This window comes from Melanerpes formicivorus, unplaced genomic scaffold (assembly GCF_026170545.1).
Source record: "Melanerpes formicivorus ecotype bairdi unplaced genomic scaffold, bMelFor1.0.p_v2 SCAF_47, whole genome shotgun sequence".
NCBI classification, from domain to species: Eukaryota; Metazoa; Chordata; class Aves; order Piciformes; family Picidae; genus Melanerpes; species Melanerpes formicivorus.
Window position 1 is genome coordinate 1,628,201 of NW_027142399.1, and position 19,983 is coordinate 1,648,183.

Consider the following 19,983-nt stretch of genomic DNA (forward strand, 5'->3'; position numbering starts at 1 on the left):
TGCTGGTTTGCGGGCTGCCAAGGATCAGGGGCTTGGGGCCTGGCAGCATCACTCAGGTGTCCTCCTTTGCTTTCTGTATGCAGGATCAGACTGGTGTGAGGACAATGGAGGCTGTGAGCAGATCTGCACCAGCCAGGTGGATGGACCCTTGTGCAGCTGTGTGACAGGGACGCTCCAGGGGGATGGCAAGAGCTGCAGGGGCAAGTATTAGTGATGGTGCAGGAGGAGTTGGAGTGTGTGTAGCACAGGGGCTTCTGCACCAAGCCGAGGGGCTGTAGGGGTGAGCAGTGTGGGGAGGCTGAGTGGGGTGTCACAGACAGGAGGGAGGCAGAGGGCAGGGAGATGAATGTGTGCTGTCCCCAGAGGCTCTGCCTAATGGTGAGGTGTCTGCAAGGTCATTGGTAGCAGTCTTTGAAGAGATGGCTGGCAGGCACTTGCAAGGGTGGTCATGGTGTGTAGTGTGGGCCACCAAGAGGGCTTGTTGGGGGTGGAGGAGAGGCCCAGTGATCAGATGGGGTCCCCCAGGAGGATGTGGGACTGGTGCAGTTTGGGGGGATGGTGTGAGGAGGGAGGTGTCTGTTGCATTTGTGCAGGGACCCTCAGCTCACATGAGCCTTGTTGTTGTGTTGGCAGCCTCCAGCTCTTCGGGGGAGCACTGTGCCCAAACGACCCTTTTGGTGGCAGCCCAGCTGTGGCTGTGCGCAGCTCTGCGGGACCTGACCTCGTAGGCGCGGCTCTGCCGCCCAGCCAAGTACTGTTCTCATGTCAGCCTGAGTCTTTGTAGGGTAGGAGATGGCACCCCCACAGTGGACAAGCTGCCACTGATCCATCCTGCTGCATGGAGGCATGAGAGGGACTTGACCTGGAGAGAGATTGGATGTGGACCCAGATGTGAACGTGGCACGTGGCAGATGCGGCGACAGCGACAGCAGGGCAGAGCTAGAGATTTGTTGGCATTAATGTGGGGTTTGGGATTTGGGGTTTTTTTGCAGGTTTCTGGCATTGATGTGGGACTTGGGGTGGGTTTTTTGCAGGTTTCCATCACTGATTTGAGGCTTGAGAGGGGTTTTTGTAGCTTTTTTCCAAGGCTTTTCCTTGTAGCACGTGCTGTAGGCAGCCCACACCCCTGTTGGTAACGTGGGACAGGCAGGAGCTGCCATGGTCCTCAGGACCTGCTGTCAAGTGTCTTGTGAGTGCATGGATTCGGCTTGGAGGTAGGTGTGACACAGGTCACAGGCTGGAGCAGCACATTGTCATTGTGGGGTGTGGTGGCACCTGGGGAATGTGTTGCCCTCTCCCTCTCTGGAACAGAGGTGGTGGTGGGGCATGTGGCCAAGAGCCAAGTTTGTCCCTGGGTGCCTGGGAAGCCTGATAGTATCCAGTGGGCTTAACAAGCTGGTCCCAATGTTTGGATAGAAGTGCTTTCTGTTGGGCAGGGGGGAGAGCCAGAAAAATGGAGGATGGAATTCCTACCCATGCTTGTATAATGGGCCCTGGCAGTGTTTTTTGAGGGTTAGAGGCGTGTTGGAGTCTGCAGATGTGGGGCAGCATCGGGGCACCTCTTGGGAGCTGAGAATGGCCCTGGAGTGCAGGTGGGTGTGTGGGGGGCTGTGGTGGTGTCCTGTCTTGTGTTTGTGAAATGGCTGTGTGGGAATAAAATGTGTTGTATTCCTTCTTCGTAAGTGGTGTGGTCCTGTGTGATGGTGGTGAGGATGGGGAGAGGCCAGCTAGATGTTGAGGCTGGGGATGGTCCCCAAGAGGGGCTGGGGAGCAGGGATTTCAGGGGTCCTGTGTATGGGGTATGCTAGAGCTGAACGCCTGGGATGAGGCTGGATGAAGGAGATGTGCCTGTGCTTTATCTGGTGGGTGGTGATGGGGGAGCTCCAGAGGAAAAAGAAACTGAATGATCTCTGCAAGTGAGGTCAGTTTCTGTGGGAAAATGACAGAGCTGCGGTATGCACGGGCAGGGAGAAGGTGGGACAGCCCAAAGCTCTATTAGAGTTGCTATTGGCCAGTCCTGTCTCAGGTAACAAGAGGGCTTTTTGAAGTACGTGAGAGAGGGTGCGAAGGTAAGTTTGTACTGGTAGTTTTTGAGCACAGTCAGCCAATTAAAAGGGATGAAGAAAAAGCAAAGACACTTAACATGGTTTTTTGCCACAGTCTTTACTAATGCTGGTAGACCTTGGGTTGCCTGATCCCCCGTGCAGGAGCAGCAAGTTTTCATTTGTGGACACAAACCAAGGGGCCAGCTCTCCCGGCTGTAATGTGCACCTTCCTGTAACAAGGTCACCGCCCACATCATGGGTGGTGGGAAGGCTGCGGATGTAGCACGCCCATGGCATGACCCTGACCCTGCCTCTTCCCTGCCCCAATATTGTCACGGGGCTCCTGCACCTGACTGAGGAGAGGACCCCAGGCTGCTGGCTCCAATGATGCTCCCAAGCCTCAAACCCCACCTGCAAGGACACTTGGTCTTGCCAGGCCTTTTGCTCCTTGGCATCCAGCGAGGAGGAGGGGGGACGGGGTGCCAGGAACGCTTTGCCTGTGCAGCTAGCTGGACCTCGACCGCTGCGTTACCCAGGAGCCCACCTGTGCCCAGCCACCCTCGTGAAGCCACTGTCCCAAGCCAGATGCCAGCCCCCCCTGCCCGCACACCTGTTACACGCTCGCTGTCTGCCCACACACTAGCGCCGGGCTCCAGCCGGCAACTTGCCGCACGGAGGGCAGGCTGAGCCCCGCCGCGCCGCGTTCCCCGCGGCCGCTCAGCAGCGACAGCGTCAGCGCTTCTCCCACCGGCTGTGGCTCCGCTCCCTGCGGCCAGGCCGCCGCGGGCACGGGCAGCCGGCTGGGTCGCCCCCCCCCCCGGCCCGCGAGAGGTGCCGCGGTGCGGGGACAGCCCCGCAGGCTCCGGCCGGCCCCGGTCCGAGCTGTCCCCGCCCTCGCGCGACGTCAACGCCCGCGGTGGCGCGAGCCGCTCTGGCGGTGACGTCGCGTGGCGCTACCGGGCGGTGGCGCCGCCCCCTCCCCGCCCACCGCCGCGCCAGGACCCGCAGCAGGTACCGGGGTACGGGGCGCGGGGATCGGGGGGAGGGACGCGGGACACGGCGCGGATCGGGAGCCCCGCGGCTCGACCCAGCACGCAGCTCCCACGCGGGGCGGCGCCGCGCCTGGCTGTCACCCAGCGCTCGACCCCCGCCGGACGCTCCGCTCCCCACGCCTCTGCACCGGGCCGCGCCCCCGCCTCCAAAACAGACTGACTCCCCCGCGCCGGGCACAGCCACCGCCCGAGGCTTTCCGGGTGCTGCCCTTCCTGCCGCCCGCGCACAGACCTGTCTCTGCCGGGGGCTTTCCGTGATAGCACCGGGACCACTGACAGCTCCGTTGGAATCGTCTCACAGGACCCGAAAAACAGGCAAGGGGCCCCGGACTGCCGAGACGGCTGCCGCCGCGGTCTCCAAACCCCCGTGCACATGCTGCCCGGGAAGGAGTGCTTGCTCCCCAAAGCCGTTCCCCAGCGTGGGTCCCTGCCATGCATGCCCTCTCCCGCTGTGCGAGCACCCGGAAACAGGGCAGCATCTTCCACGACCCACGCTGCATTCTCCACAACTTACGTCTCCCAGGCACGCCTCGCGTGGCTATGGTGACCTGAAGAGAGGGCCAACCTCTCCACTGGCACAGCCCTCCAGCATCCTGCTCCCAGCCACTCAATCTTCTGCACCTTCAACCCCAGGGACAGGCAGGGACACCTCCTGCACCCCTTCTGCAACTGGTTGCACTGACTCTCTCTTTTTCCTCACAGGAGTCATCATGGATCTGGTCCTGGAGGCCGCTGACCGGAACCTTCTCACGCCCTACGTGTACCCCACCAGCTGGCCTGAGAGTGAGCCCTTCCGCCAGCTCCTCAGCCTCTTTGTCATCACCAACCTGGGAGCCCTCGTTCTCTACCTGCTTTTTGGCACCCTCAGCTACTACTTCATCTTTGACCACAAACTCATGAAGCATCCCCAGTTCTTAGAGGTAGGTGTATTCCATTGCCACCACCCTGGCACCCTGCCTCACCTCAGCCCTGTGTCACTAGTGTCCCCCTTGCTGCCCTCCAGCTGAAGGCCATTCCAAACAATGCATGCCAGTGCCTGGCATGGGCTGGCTCTGCTGCCTCTTTGCTGCCTCCTCTTTCTTCAGGGATGGTTTTCTTCTATGTACCAGCCCCTGGCCTGCATGTTGCTACTGAGACCCTACCTCCACCATGCTGAGCCCTTAGAAATCCCCTGAGGACACAAGCACACTAATAACAGCTCAGAGCCCTCCACTGACCTTGGGGCTGGTGGAGATGCTAGACTGCTCACTCTTCCCAAGGCAGGGACTTCTCCCTCTGGATGTGGGCAGCCATGCTGCCTGCTAAAGACCTGGTCCTACATCTCCACTTATCACATCCTGCACACCACCCGTTCACCCAGTCCCTCACCAGCTGCAAACTGCCTTGTTCCAGGAATGCCAACAGCCCCAGTGTCTCTGGTACCTCAAAAAGCATGCCATCCCTGCATCCATGCTGCCTGCCCTGGCACCCTGCTTCCCCTGCACTCCTCACTCCATGGGTGACAGAAGCCCAAGCTCCCTCGCTGCAGCAGTCAACCCTCACACACTCAAAAGCTCAAGGCCAGGCATGGACACGTGTCTGTGTACCACTGCCCATCTTGGTGCCTCACTTTTGCAAGTCAAGGTCTGCCCACCCTCTGACAGCAGCTGCCCCTCTCAGTGCTCCAGTGCATGCCCATGCTGGGTTCTGTGGCTGGCTGGGCACAAGTGCTACCTGCACAACATCCTGGGCTCAGCAGAGGCACTACTGTAGGTGAGACTGTCCTCAGACAGGCAGCACATTGTGCCCCACGCCAGAGTGTGGGTGCCATGGCAAAGCGCTCACACCAAAAGCTGATCAGCAGCCCAAATGCCAGCCCTCCCTGCCTCTTCAGGGGCCAGAGCATCCTAACTCTTGGGTCTCTGCCCAGTTCCTGGTGCATTCTCTCCCCCTGACCCCTCTCTTCTACTGCCCCCCTGCAGAACCAGGTGCGTCGGGAGATCACCTACGCGCTGCGCTCGCTGCCCTGGATCAGTGTGCCCACTGTCGCCCTGTTCTTCGCCGAGGTGCGGGGCTACAGCAAGCTCTATGACAACATTGAGGATTCCCCATATGGTGAGCAGCCCCCCCTTACCCTCTTGCCTGGCTGGCACCCTCTCCTCACTGCCCAGCTCACTTCTCTCAGCCCCCCAGGGATGGATGATATGCCCCTGATTCTGCCAATGTCAGCATACCTTGTGTGAGCCCCCAAAAATCCACTGGGGTTCCTCCTGCCTTGAGCTGGTCCCATCTATTGATTGCAGCCTCACATTCCCTTCATGCTGACAGGGAGACACCTGTATGCCCCAGCTCAGGGACGGGGCACAACGGCCTGCTTGATCCATACCCCCCTTCACAACAGAAGGCCTTCCCTTTCTTGGGCACATCTCCCAACAGACCAGCACCCAACTCACCTTCACTGAGGCATGGGAGACTGTCTGACCCTTTCATCACTTCCCCTCAACAGGAGGGATCTTAACACATCTTCCCAGCCCCTACCTGGCCCTTGCAGCCTTCTGGCACTTGTGGGGTGACACCCATATGTCCTTGTTCCCCCAGGCTGGCCAGGTGTCTTTCTCAGCATGCTGTCCTTCTTGTTCTTCACCGACATGGGCATCTACTGGATACACCGTGGTCTACACCACAAACTGTTCTATAAGGTATGAGACCCCACAGTGAGGGCAAGAGCCCTCACACGGAATGGGGCCCTGGCTGCAGCTGAGCCCTCCTTGAATGATGGGCTGGGCTTGGTCCCCTGCCTGAAGGGTCACTCTGGCCTTGGTCTTCGATGTGGCAGGAGCTTAGAGCTCTATGCAGCATGCGTTCCTCTTCTGCCCTTCAGGCAGTGAGGGTCCCTGGTCCCCTTGGCTTCTAGGCACCTGGTCTGTCCCTGGCCAAAGGGAACCCTAAAAGGGGCTGACCCACACAGGCCCTGTGCCTGCCCCTACCTCAGGAACCAACTGTGTGTCCTCTCCTCACAGCGCTTCCACAAGCCCCACCACCTCTGGAAGATCGCGACGCCCTTCGCCAGCCATGCCTTCCACCCCGTTGATGGCTTCATGCAGAGCCTGCCCTACCATGTCTACCCCTTCCTCTTTCCCCTGCACAAAGTCACCTACTTGGGCCTCTACATCTTCGTCAATGTCTGGACCATCTCCATTCACGACGGTGACTACCGCGTCCCCCGCCTCCTGCGGCACATCATCAACGGCTCAGCTCACCACACTGACCACCACTTGTACTTTGACTACAACTATGGGCAGTATTTCACCCTCTGGGACAAGATTGGGGGCTCCTACAAGAGCCCCTCGGCCTTTGAGGGCAAAGGCCCCCACGACTACTTGCGCAAGCTACAAGAGAAGGGCCAAGGGGCACCCAATGGCTCCCCAGTTGCAAAGACCGAGTAGGGCTCCCCATGGCTCAGCCTCTCTCCAGGATGAGATTCTTGGGCTGGACCTCATCCCCTTCCTCCCCAGCCACTCAAGACTACTTCCCTGTGGACAAAGAGCCCCTGCCCCTGACAGCACAAGCAGCACAGGGTGATTCTTGGTGAGTGCTTTGGTCCCAATCCTGAAGCAGCGGCGTCAGGCCTCGCCCTACGCTGTGGACCTGCCCTTCCCCTATCAGTCCCCCTCCCGGCCGCCTTTGGATCTCTACTGAGCTGCCTGCACTACTTCAGGACTGTGCTGCTGCTTTACAAAAAGAGCAGCACTGTGGCACAAACAGAACAATGATGTGGCACAAGCCGAACAGTGACCTGGCTGCTGGCAGGGTCTCCGTCCGTGCCACAGGTCTCCGTTGGCGATTGGGCACTGCAGGGTCCCTCAGGATGAGCTGAGCTGAATCAAGTCAAGAGGCTTTTTTTAATTCTGAGCTGTATTTTGCAAAAAAAAAGCCCAGCTCCCAGCTACACCTTTTGGAGATGGCGTGGGTCTTCAGGATGGCTTGGCCTCAGGACACGGTGGGACCCCTCGGTGCTCAGCCTGCTCCCCTTCCTTTTGCCCAGGGACTTTCTGTGGGGTGCTGACAGGACAGGTCCCAGCCTGTGGGACAAAGATGTGTTTTTAGGCCTGTGGGTCCCACAAGCGCTCTGAGACCACAAGAACTCTGAGGAACAGGTGACCTGAGGCAAGGGGTGGGGGCTTCTCCTCACTTGAGGGTTTGTGGCTGGCTTTCCCCCTTAATGCCCGGTGTGTTTCCTGCTGAAACCTGGCTGCCCTGCCTTTGGGTTCTGCTTGCGTTCATTAAACTGCATTTGCCAACCTGGCTGCCTTTTGGTCCCTTTGCCCTCACTCCCGATGCTGTGTGAAGTCTGCCAGGGTGCCCTCCCTTCCCCTGCCCCCTCTGGACAATGCTTCCCTTCTCAGGGAAACCAGCACTTGGGCACACAGTCACCTGAGTGGTTGCCAGAACTGTGCTGCCTACACCAGGGACAGAGGCTCCTCTCGTGGTCCCTTGCAGTGGCAACTGTGCCCTCTGCTCCCCACCCAGCCTTAGCCCTCCTCTGGGCAGCATAAAGCTTGAGGCCATGCCATGTGGCACCAGATGATGTCGAGAGACACTGGTGGCATCCCTTTGCCAACAGCCCCTGGGGGCCTGTTGTCCTGCTGGCACAGCCCCCTGCCCAGACTGCTCTGATCTCCCCACAGCGGTTTGTGCTCTCCCATGTGCACAGGGGTTTGCTGATTAACCTGGAGCCTGCATAACTGCCAAGGGTCAAGGCAAGGCCCAATTGAGCACAGTGACAACATCACTGACATTTACAAACCACTATGCTAACCAGGGACCCAGTTCCTTCACAGCATTAGACCCTTGGGAAGAGACCTGCCCCTTACCGCACCATCTCTCTGCCTTCGCTGAACCTCATACACAGCAATGGTCTCACCAATGCCTGAACTCCTTGTGCACAAAACCATTGCAAGTAACAGCCAGGAGGTTCATGCTCACATCTGGCTTGGGATATCCAGTCCTTGGGACCACACCTGGGGAACAAGAGGCAGCCAAACCCTGCTGCGCCGGAGCCAGCAGGTGACGTGAGCCCAGCGGAGTCATCACCCTGCCCAGCTTCATGGGCTGTGAGGTAAGATGTCCTGGGGGCTGCTGGTCTCTGCCACCCTCCTGCAGGCAACCTGCCTGCGTCTGCACCCTCTTGAAATGCTGGCAGGAGGTGTGGCAGGGTCTGTCCAGCTGTGACAAATCCCCTCACTTCTATTGCAAGTTGTGCTCTGGTTTCTATGCACTACACAAGTGGCCCCTTCCTCTGCCTTGCTGGCTCCTTGGACAGCAGCTGACCCACACCAGCACTCACATGGCTGAATGTGTTCATGGACATTCTCAGCTCCTAGTGGCAGCTCCATGCCACTGGCACACATGGACACAAAGATGCCTTGAGCACCTTGATTATTGTGCTCGCCTTCTTCTTTCATCACCTCCTCAAAGAGCTTCTCCATGTTCAGCCTGTCCCACATGCCTGGTGCTGGCCCTTAGCCTTTGTGCAAAGGGCATCTCCTCACTGGGCTTTGACAACCAAAGGCAGTTTCCATTAGCTTGCTTCCCTGCAACTGCCCATGGTGGGGGACAACCACTTGGTTCTGACAGCTTGAGGGACAAGGCACCTGAGTCATGTATTCATGGTTGGACTTGACGACCTTAGAGGTCTTTTCCAACAACAAAAAACATCTGTAATTCCCTGAAGGGAACTGCCTCACTTTCCAAAACTCTGCAGAACAGGTAGGTGTAGGCCCCCTATCCAGAAGCCATAGGAAGTGGTGAATTTTGGAAGCCAGCACCCTGTGGGAAATTCTTCCAAGTGAAACCAGCGTTGTCCCATGGTGTGCAGAGACTGTGCAGTCTCCCATGGTCTGTCTCTTGGTCGAGTACAGTCTGAGCACCTCCTGTGCCTGCCAGACAGCTCGAGAGACTGTCACAACTCCACAGCACAAGGAGATCAAGACCTCCTGGTCACGCATGTGCCATGCCAGGCACTTGGAGGAGTCCTGCCCTGCAGGATTGGAGCACTGTGCCGCAGGGAGACACCACACGGTGCCTGGGACCCTGCTGCTGCTGTCACCACCAGATGGAGATGTTGCTCGCAGCACAGAGGCAGCAGGAGCTGCGCCTGGGGACAGGCTCCCAAGAAACGTTCCCCCCTGAGACACCCCCTCCAGCCAGCGAGTCTCTGCACCTCTCACAAAGCACACGCTAGGCAGCGTGGCACCGTCCTTAGCCAGCTGCGGGTCCCGTCTGCTGCAAGCATGAGACTCTCCTCCTACTCTGAGAATCTTCAGCCCTGCAAGGGACAGGGCTTTCCAACGTACTATGTCATGAATTTGACAGATGAACTGTCCCTCTCCAGGTATGGTATCCTTCCAGGCTGTGTCCCCAAACGAATATGCTGTGAACCCTCCAGAAGTACCTTCTGCTCCATTTGGCAGGCGTGCTGCCCTACAGAATCAGATGGACCTTGTGGTTATCCTTCCCACATGGTGCTACCTTCTTCTGAAGGTAGCTGTGACTGCTCTACTTTGGGAGCTATAAGGAGGCCAATCTGCTCAGAAAACAGCTCCCTCGTAAAAGCCAGCACCTTTCCATGCCTCCATCTCAAGCATACTGCTTTTACCTCTGGCTACATCACAGATTAATTAAAACTCCTCCCCTCCTGCTGAGCATCTTCAGGACCCTCATCAAGTCCATCTTGGGGAATTTGGGCCCTGGGCTTGAAATAGAGCCCATTTGTTTGGCATTTGAGCCAATCAGGGATGCATTCGCACAGGGAACCCAGCAGCAATCCATGCAGCCTGGCTTCCAGGGCCAGGGAGCAAGAGCTACATGCAGGAACTGAGATCTCCCACTCCTGCCATTGGGCTGATGCAGCTCCAAACACCCCTGGCTCTTGCCCACTGTGCTTGCCAGACATGGGAGACATGGACCTGGAGGGATGTATTGTGGCTTCTTGAGCACAGTACATGGTGCAATGTGACCTTGCCAGGCTCACGCTGCTGGCCACGCTGTCTTTTGCCCTAGTTTACATGGGCTTTATTCCCAGCCTGTCTGTCCTTCACCAGTCTGCAAGCACTTACAGGTAGGACAAAGTGATGGGTGGCTGGGGGTGACACAATCACCCTCACTGCTGTCACCATGCAGCAGGACAGAAAGGTGCAGTGACCCACCCAGGGTCCCCAGGGGAGCTGAGCCATGGGGCTGGCATAAACATCTCTGCGTTACCCTCAGTGCCAGCCAGGCCATAATCCAGATTACTCTTTTCCTCTAATCTGGTTATTAAACCTGGGACACAGACCTCCCTGCTTGCCAACCCCAGCTCTGCCCTGGAGTCCAGCTGATGAGCCCTGTCCCAAAGGTAAAGGTCAGCACTGAAGAACAGCCATGGCATGGGGCACAGCTTCCCCTGCCTGCATCTGCTGACAGCCTTTGGCCTTAGACAGAGATAGAGAGAGGGAGAGAAATGCAAGCCTGAGCAGGTCCAGCTAAGCCCAAATCATCATCAACCTGCTGGCCAGCACTATAGGGTAATGACAGACCTGGGGTTTATCCCATCCTGTCTGTCTTCCCAGTCAGCTGGTGCCTCTGTCCCTGCCATGCTCACCTCCCATTCAGGCTGTCTCCTTTCCCTCCATGGCTGTCTCAGGGGACTGCTTACCCTTGCAGTGCTAACAAGCAGCTTTGCTGAAACTCTGTGACTGGCAAGATATGAGAGCTGTAAGAAATTATTATTGCTCGAGATTTTGAGCCAGAGATTTCTGGCTTGAGAGCGCAGAGAGGAGAAAGAAAAGGATTAGTGACTGGCAGGGCTCAGTTTCTGTCCCACTGAGAGATTTGGCTCTTCTGGCAAAAAGGCTGCCATTTGTGCATGTCAAAGCTAGCAAGGCTACAGACCAATATCCAAGTGGCTGCTCAGACCAGTGCCTTGCCAAACTTCCCAAGGCATGGGCACTGTGGCACACAGAGCTCCCTGTCCACACTGAGGAGATGGCTCCCTGCATTCTGTGATGCTACAATAAGGAACAACTTCCCCAGGAGGAAGCTGCTCTCTCCCTTCTCAGGTAAGCCAGAACACAGGCACATTGCCAGCCCTGTGCAGAGCCCTGCCTGCTCAGCATACACCTTGATTTACTTGCTCCAGCAGCCAGCCACACGTGCAGGCCTTCTTCCTGCAGCAACAGTCCTTGGCATCCCTGTGCTCTGAGCTCTCCATCACACTGGGACTGAGATCAGACCACTGGGACTGAGATCAGACTCCAACAGCAGGGCAGCTGTTTTACCCCCTGATCTGATTAGAGTAACATGCAATTCATCCTTTAAATACTTCTATCTGCTGTCTAAGTGAGGCTCTGCAGGGGATGGCTGCTCTGGACCCTGTGGTCTCTAAACCCATCCAGGACCTCTAGAGCTGCAGTGAGGAAAGGCAAAGAGGAGATGGGAGGAAAAACCCAGGGGCCAGGGGCTCCCTGCCTTGCTCTCAGAGTTCACGGCATTTGATGCTGATGAAATCCAGATGGACCTTAAAATAAACTCTGCTCTGTTCCCCCTCCCCTTTACACCAGGAGACAAGCTCTTTCCTTTTTTTTTTTTTCATTTTCAAGAAAAAAAAAAATACCTTGGCAAAGGAAATGTGTACTTCCCTCTGCAAATAGAGAGCCATTCATCTGTTAGCATTTACCAGTGCTAGGTTCACCCAACAGATCCTCACTACTGCTCCCTCCCTCATGGCCACCAGAGCACCCTGTGAGGAGCATGACTCAGAGACCAGGCAGAGGATGGTGAAGCCTTCCATGCATTTAGAAGCCAGTTCCTCATGTCTTGCTATTTCTTCTTCTGCTCTCCCTGTGTCCCTTATTTTGGGGGGAGATTGGCAGGGCAGAGTGGGTCTCTTCACAGGCATCAGGATGGACACTGTGGTGCTTTTGGCCTTCTTGGGTCCCTCTCATCTGCCCACCACGTCTGCTCCAGAGAGAAAACAGCTGTAGGGATTCTCTTGCAGCAAAACTCCCTGATTGACTCTGCCCTTGCCCACGGTGACCTCTGGTCCTCCGGTGGGAAATTGTGCTGAGTCAAGACCACTAAAAGCTTTATTAGGAGGGCTTATAATTGTATTGACTTGATAATTGAAATACACTAACTAGGTTTCTAGGTGAAAGCACCTTGGGGAAAGCTCTGGACAACATTTCTGCTAGTAGAGTAAGCAAAATAAGGGGGAATGAGACTGCCTCAGGGCTGTCCATAGGATTTATAAGCTCCATTCCTTTGCTGCTGGGTCACATCAATTTTCTCTGACGATTTCCTGACAGTGCCAGAAACACTGGAATGGCTCACAAGGCAGAGAAGACACAGCCCATCAGTCTGCTCTCAGTACCTCTGACATGAAAGAGGCTGAAAAAACAGGTAAGGGCTTTTCTCAGTGCCATAGACTATACCCAGAACAAGGGCCACATGCACACATGACCTCTGCTGAATGTTTTTTTGGAGGAGCACACAGCTATAGGCACCCTGACCCTGGGCAGAAAGAGTCACTCCCTTAGTACAGCTTGAAATCTCCTGCTGGGCACCATCCTGGCAGGACTCTAAGGGTCTCTGGCTTCCCACTCCCACTAATAGCTCAGGTGAGACAGTGCTCACTTTCTCAGCTCTGCCCAGGCAGGAAAATGACAATAACTAAGACAGGGAGCTCTGGGACCTACCAGGACCACAGCACAGGTAAGTTTGTCACCATAATGTATGAAATCATTGTCTTTTTCTCTCTTGACATCCATTCACACCTTCTTCTTCCCATTCAGAGGCAGGTGCAGCTCCTCATCACACCCAACCCAGCCTCCCAGCAACAAGGACCTGAACATATGTTACTGCCCACGAAACCACCCTGCCAGCAGGTCCCTCACTAGCCTGTTCTCCTCGTGCCCCAGCAAGGAGCTCAACCTCACAGCAGATGTCAACAATTGCCAGGAAAACTGCTTACCTGCAGCAGCCACCTGGCCTTGTAGCAGTGCTGGACAAAACCTAGACACAAAGCCCTCCTGTTGACCCCCAGGGTAATCTCCCCAATGCCTATAGACTGCATGGATCTATACAACAAACATGGATCTATATAACAAACTCTCTGTTACAGGAAACAGGCTTCTACCAGCTGCTCTTCTTTCCCATGGAATGCAAGACACAGCAAGGAGCCTCAAACCAAGACATGGAAAACCATCAACACCCTTATCGTGTGACTGCACAAGGATGGTAGAGGTTTAAAACTGCCAGGGACTTCCTGGGGATGAGTTTGCATCTCAGGAACTGCCTGAACTGCCAGAGAGGCTGGTTACAGACTGCCTTGGAGCAAAGGACCAGGTGCAAGTGCTGCGTGTGGGACCTCTGGTAATGGACACAAGCAGCAGAGAGCTCCCACAAGTCTGAAAAGGCTTCAGAACCACTCATGAAGCAGATCCCACACTGTGGGACACCCTCCTCATAGTCAACAGTGGGATTAAAATGCCCAGAACAGCTCTGATCCCAAAACAACCACCTCTCCTGACTCACTTGGCATAAGACACCTGATTCCCACAGGGAGTATGCCAGGGGTAGGTAGCACTCATGGAGACCGTGGGTTCCATTTTTCCCCCCCCGGCAGGCTCTGCAGGTCCTGGTGCAGAAAGCCCTCCTAGCTCCCAGGACTGAGGCTCAGCAGGACCAGGGCCCCCCTGTTGTGACAGATTCCTGTGCACATGGCACACAGTTACTTTGTGCACATGGCACACAGTTACTTTGTGTACACACCACAGCTGCTGCCCTGGGATACATGAGTGTAAGGCCAGAGGTTTGGCACCTAATTTCCAGCATCCCAAAACTCATAAACAGTAAGAGCAGAAGGTCACCAGGACAAGCTGCACATTGCTAGGTGCAGCATTAGAGAGGACTCAGGCTTTGCTTGTTGCACCCGGACCATGATTACCTCCTGCGACCCCTTGCTTAGCTCACTCAGAATCCAGGGGTGTGCATGGGAGAAGAGCAGCCAAGGCTTTTTTTTGGGGGGAAGGGGGAGGGTGGTGGATAATCCTCATGTATCCCCCAGAGAGAAGAAATGGCAACGCTTTCATTTCATTTTACTTGTCTTTATTTTATTAACTTGCATTCTATTAGCCCTTATCTCTTGCCATTTAATCTCAGCTGACTTCACGTAACCAACTACCTTCCCTTTGCTTTCGCTGCCCATCCCAAGGAAAGAGGAGCCACACTTTGCCGGTGGCCGCGAAGCCGCTTTTCGAGGAGGGGGCCCCGGGGGGCGCGGGCGGCGGGGGCGGGATGCGGAGCGGAGGGGGGTGGCGGTGGTGGGGGGTGCCGCGGAGCCTCGCTGCTGCCCATTGCACATTCTCTCCGGGCGGCGGCGCGGCGATCCGCTCCGCTCCGCCCGGCCCCGCTCCGCTCCGCTCGGCCCGGCCCCGGCGGCACGAACATGGCGACGCCGAGCAGAGCCGGGGCACGCCGGGCCGCCCCGCTCCCCCGCTGCCTCCTGCCGCTCCTGCTCCCGCTGCTGCTGCAGCCGGCGGCGGGCGGCCATTCCGCGGTGCTGCTCCGCGCCCCACCGCCCGCCGCCGCCGCCGCCGCTGCCGCTGAGCCCCCGCGGAGCCGCCGCGCCGCGCCCCGCCCGCCGGAGCCTATCCAGGTGTACGGACAGGTGAGCCGGGCCGGGGGGGAGCACCACCTCCGCGCACCCCCTTCCTTTTGCCCTCCAAAATACCGCGTTACATCACCCTGCGGGGCGCTGCCCCCCCGCCACGGGCAGTCGCGGTGAGCGCTTGGGAGGGGACGAGGGAAAAGCACCGGCCCCGCGCACCGCCGCTCGTCCCCGGTGCGTCCCTTCCCGTTCCCGCTGCCGGTGCTGCGAGTGGGCTGGAACGGGAGTCGGCCTTCGGCGACGGCGCGACGCGCTGCAGCCCCCCGGGGGTCTGCTGCAGGGTGGGGGCGGGTTGTACACACGCTGCGCGGAAGAGAACTTCCGCGCCGTGCGGGGGTTCGAGCGGGTCCCGCGTGGGCACGGCCGGCATCCCCCCCGGCAGGGAAGGGGCGGCTGGCAGCGGCGGTGCTGCCGAAGCAGCCCTGGCTACGTCTAATAGCTCCTTAGCTGCCTGCAACTTGCCCCGTGCAGAGCGGCAGGCATCTAGACGTGAGGAGCTGCTGCTCAACGCTTGCACTCCGCTTCCTGTGTCTCCCAGAGCCACCTCAAACTAGCGGCACGGTGACATTTCTGGTTTTATGCTTGCGGGTTCCTTTCCAGCAAGATGAGCAGCGGTAGCTGCCGGGCGGCCAAGGGCACGGCTAGCGAGTGGTCACCTTCGCTTAGCTCTCCGCATGGGAAAGCGAATCCCTCCGGCTGGGAGGGCAGCAGCCCTGCACCTAGAGGTGCTCGCTGCTACTCTCGGAAGCTAAGCTGAGGGAAGTGACTTCTGGTTGAAGGCATTGCCGTCTGTGAGGCACTGTGCCCTTCTCTCTAAGCAGGGCTCCTCTGTATGTTTCTGATCCATCCTCCATTGCTCCTTAGAAAAGATGGGGAGAGGAGTTGCTCATCATAGAAAAACACAGAATCTGCTGTTTCTGAGAGTATCCCTGCTTGGGTTTAATTCACTGGCAAGTTGTGCTGGCAGGACCATAAAGGTACCCCCTTACCCCTCTCTTCCAGACAACCATCACTTCAGGGGGAATGGGGAATTACATTTGGGTTGCCCAGGTGCCTGCTTTGGAAAGCATCACCTTTAAAGAGTCTGCTTTATTTTTAAACTCCCTGCATGCTACACTGTGCTGTGTTGCCCCACTTGATCCTCTTTGTCTGTGTCACACCATGTGCCAAAAACACTGCTGGAGAGGTGGAGGGGACCAGCCCATGGTGGGATGAGGCATGCTTGAGGCAGGCTTCAAGCCTTCAGTGCCATCTGTGTTTGCTTTCTCATCTAGTGCTTTGCTTTATGGGTGCCCTATAATTGCTGCTTGTAGGCAGAGAAAGAGCCAGCCATGGGGCAGGCTGGTTCTAGAGCTGCTGGAGGGGCATGTGTGGGAGTGGTGCTGCTCCCAATGTCCTGTTCCTGTTCTCCTCTAGAGAATGGGAAAAGCTATTCTTGCTCCCCTTGAAATCTGCTTTGCCTCCTCTACCTCCTCAGCATTTGGCTGTTTTTAGCCTAACACAGCTACCCTATTTTAGAAAAAAAACCCCAACCTCGTCTCTCGTCTAGAGAGAGACATTTGTAGCACTTTTCCTTCCCATCTCCCTGTGGCTTTCATCCAAGCCACCTGCCTGGGTCAGGTAGAGAGCTGCTTTGGCAGGAGCAGCCTCTGTTGCCTGGACATGCAGCCACAGATCTAAGAGGGTGCGGTAGCCCTGGTGCTGCCTGGAACAGGACTTGGAGGAAACAGTGAGAGTTTAACTTTGCCACCTTTTGGGCTTTTCTCATTGCCTAAAGCTTTCAGAGGGGGTGTGCCTGGAAAACAGAGTCACTCTCCTTGGCACCATGGCATGCAGTTTCAGGGTAGTGTACAAACCCCAGCCCCCTCCACTGCTTCAGGGCAAGATGCACAGATTTTGAAGCCCAGATACTGGGTGCCAGCAGGAAGAGTTTATTTGCACTACACAACAGTTCTGCCTTCTCCCAAGTGACTACAATGCTGTAAGTCAGGATCTGCCCTAACAAAAAGGACAAGAGGGAGCCCGTATGTCCTAGCCTACATTACAGATCTGACCACACTCATGCCTAGGAAGTCGGAAGGCTGCAATGCAATGCTCAGGGGGCTTGTGCCTCATCACGAGCACCCAACAATCCCCATGTCTCCCCTCCCCCAGGTCTCTGCTGCTCTAATACCAGCAGAATATTATGCAGTCAGAAAAGTGCTCTGCTTTAGGGGCATCATCATAAGGGGCAGCACTTGGACAGAGCATCCTAGTGCCATGCCAATGCAGTCCCTTCGCTAGGATGCATCCTGCTCCCCTGTGTTTGACAGGTCGCTTGGCCATATGCTATGTGCTGGCTTGTGCCACGAAACTCCCTGCCCTTCCACAGCTATCAGCCACGGTCCCAACACGACCCTGTAGGACAGCTAAGAGCCCAGGCTCAGCTCAGAGGTGAAGGAAGATGTGGCAGGAGAGATTGGTGCTGCCTGTCACCGCTGTGGCTGAATTTGCCGTGGGAACATGGAGAAATGCATTGCACCAGGGGCAGAAAGTCCAAACCCTTTGTGGCTCCTTGGGAGCCAAGTGCAGCTTATTCAGCAACATCAGCAACAGGCTTAGACACCAAAGACACAAGCACAAAATATTACTTGAGATTCCTCATCCAGATCCTTAGCACTTACTGCGTCCTTGCTGGGCAGACTTGTGTGTGGCTACAGCAAAACATGTCAGGAGCCCCAGTGAGCTACAAGACTAGCAGCCTGGAGTCCTGTGCCTTTGTAGCTTTGCCCTGGCTTTCCTGACTGAGAGACCAAACACATGACTCCAGAGACTGTCAGCTTTCAGACAGAGCAGGTTTTGTTCCCTTGCACAGCCCTCACCTCTACAGGACTCTGGTGACTGTTACAATGGACAGACCATAATGAAGCAGGCACCAACACGTGACGGGTCTTTTCTAGGACGCTGCTAACAGCCAGAAGCATCTCCAGGGCAAGAAAATTGCTGCCTACACCCCTGCGGGGCTGATGTGCTCCCCAAACCCCTTCTGGCAACTGCAGCACTGCACCTTGCCCTCCTCTTCCTGGCTGCACCTGCAGCCCACCCTCCTGGGCCTTGCTTTTGCCCACACAACTCTGCTCAGACCTGGACACAGGTACATGGCTCCAGGATTTTATATTTCTAGGTCTTGTCTCCATCATCCCACATAAATCCTATGCCCTCCTGGGGGAAGACCAGCCAGGAACTACATCTCCTACAAGGACTTCAATTAATGCAACAAAGAAAGGAAAGAAAACTAGCTGCTTCAGCTGCCTAACCTGGGTTGAAGCATCTTCTGTGAGCTTGGGGTTGGCTGTCTCAGGAGCATTGTGTTGTAACCACGGTGGTGAGGAGATACACTGGGGCAGGAGGCCACCCTCCATCTGCCAGTCCTGAAGGGCAGGAGGGAAAGTCACAGTTACAGAGAGCATTTACACTGCTGGGCTGCTAATACAGACATGCACATCTAACCTTTATCTGCAGACATCCCTTTCCCTTCTTTGGAAGTGGCTTATCTGAAGCCTTCCCCAAAAGGGTGCAGCTCACAAGAAACCTTTGCCTTAAACCGTACCGGGACAAAAGTCCTCTTATCTGGCTGTGGTGCTCAGCTGTGCTGCTACCAAGAGGCCCCAAGCCTTCTAACCTGTGCTCAGCCGTTGCCTCCGTGCCTTGCTGTCCCCTGAACAGATGTTATCTCCTGCCCTAACATCAGCTCATCTCTCTCCCTTCCGGAGAGACCTCCTTTCTTTGCTCTCAAGCTTCCTGTTTCTTGCTGATAACCAGTCCTGCCTTTGAGGTAAAGGAGCGGGTTGCCATCATTCCCATGATCTTTTGTCAGCCCACCTGCTTGACCTTGACGCTTCCCACCCCTCTGCACAGATGAAGACCTAAGATGACCTCCTCCTCAGCTGCTCTCACTTGGAGTACCACATGCTACTGCAGCAGCCTGCTTTAGATTAAAACCCACACCACACCATCATGCTGCTCAGTGATCTCTATCTGAGAAGGAAGCTTTTCAAGGCAGGCAGAAAGAACGTCTGCCTTTAACATAACCTCACAGCGATGGCTTTGTGTGGGGGTTGTTAACATCCCTAGGGCTGCAGCATGCTTGCAGAGTACTGAGAAAACTGAGTACCCTCCCCCTGCTAGCATGAACTGGCACTTGGCTGGCAGCTGTGCTGGTCACACCTTCCCATAGCCCTTGTGCTGGACCTGGATTGTGCTGGAGAGCTACACAAAATACTGTTAGCACAGGGTCAGAATAGTCCCCGAGCGGAGAGGGCTGAAGCTTCTCTTCTTCTGAGGCCATTAGCACATGCCAGGTAGAAAGCCCATCAGAGCTCCCTTCCATCACAACTTGCAAACTGGCCAAAGAGCTTTTCTTCCTTCAGATAGGAAAGTGCTTCACAGGGCATATGCCATCCAGCTCTGTGAACGGAGATGTCAATCACGCTGCGTTGGAACTGAACCATGCTTAATTCTGACCTAGTTTGCCAAGCCAGCAGAAACCTTCCCAGATTAGGCTTTAACCTTCTGGGCATGGGCTGCTGGACCCTCATGGTTTTCTTCTTTGTCTGGTTGGCAAATACCCCTCCCCACTGCTGTGTCTGCCCGGGGCATGGGCATCCCTGCCCCTTTCTTGGCCACCCTGGAAATGTTCCCTGCTCCCAGCACTTGCATTTGCACCTGCGCTTGCCAGGAGAGACAGGTCTCTGGAAGCCACACTGTTCCTGCTCCTGGCACCATGGCAGCCAGGAGAGGTGTTTGTGTTTTTCCTCATTGTTTACCCTTTGGCAGGCTCTTCACAGATCCTGCTATTGGACTGAGCAAGCATTGCAGTGTCCCAGGGGCATGGCTCAGGCTCTCTGTAGCTCTAATGACTAGCTCATGACACGCTTCACTGGCAGTGCTTTAGACCTTCTCTGCAGCCTTCCTCTGTGCCTTGGTTATGGGGGAGTGACTTTCATCAGTGCTTACCCAAATATGCTGGGGCAGCCTTGACTCCCCATTACCCCCAACTCCACTCCTGTCCATTTAGAAGATGCTGCCATCTCTGGGACCCTCTTGCTGAGCAGCCTGCTCGCATCTGGCTCCTGCCTTGACCCTGATCTTCCTCCCCCACCCCCCACCTTTTCCCTTTTCCTTTCTCCTGACAACACCAGCTACCAGAGCACTCTGTTGG

At 56.3% G+C, this 19,983-nt stretch overlaps 3 protein-coding genes across 5 annotated transcripts in view; all 3 read left to right on the plus strand.

The window, feature by feature from the left end:
• Nucleotides 1-2,224, plus strand: part of TECTA (tectorin alpha) — a 28,066-nt gene extending 25,842 nt beyond the window's left edge. The window contains exons 24-25 of the mRNA XM_068159979.1: nt 84-200; nt 634-2,224. Coding sequence (XP_068016080.1) covers nt 84-200; nt 634-728 — 212 coding nt within the window. The 3' untranslated portion in view covers nt 729-2,224. The remainder of the gene's footprint in view (nt 1-83; nt 201-633) is intronic.
• Nucleotides 2,225-2,990: 766 nt separating this feature from the next.
• On the plus strand, nt 2,991-7,381 carry SC5D (sterol-C5-desaturase). Of its 2 annotated transcripts, none has more exons than XM_068159987.1 (5): nt 2,991-3,056; nt 3,800-4,017; nt 5,059-5,191; nt 5,675-5,775; nt 6,097-7,381. In XM_068159987.1, the coding sequence occupies exons 2-5, from the start codon at nt 3,808-3,810 to the stop codon at nt 6,520-6,522; spliced, it is 870 nt and encodes a 289-aa protein (XP_068016088.1). In that variant the 5' UTR covers nt 2,991-3,056; nt 3,800-3,807; the 3' UTR covers nt 6,523-7,381. The 2 variants fall into 2 exon arrangements, with proteins under 2 accessions (XP_068016088.1, XP_068016087.1); XM_068159986.1 differs by lacking the exon at nt 2,991-3,056 and adding an exon at nt 3,074-3,412.
• A 7,179-nt stretch (nt 7,382-14,560) lies between these two features.
• Nucleotides 14,561-19,983, plus strand: part of SORL1 (sortilin related receptor 1) — a 59,621-nt gene continuing 54,198 nt past the window's right edge. For both annotated transcript variants that reach the window (XM_068159988.1, XM_068159989.1), the window contains exon 1: nt 14,561-14,783. In XM_068159988.1, the coding sequence (XP_068016089.1) occupies nt 14,562-14,783 (222 nt within the window). In that variant the 5' untranslated portion in view covers nt 14,561. The remainder of the gene's footprint in view (nt 14,784-19,983) is intronic.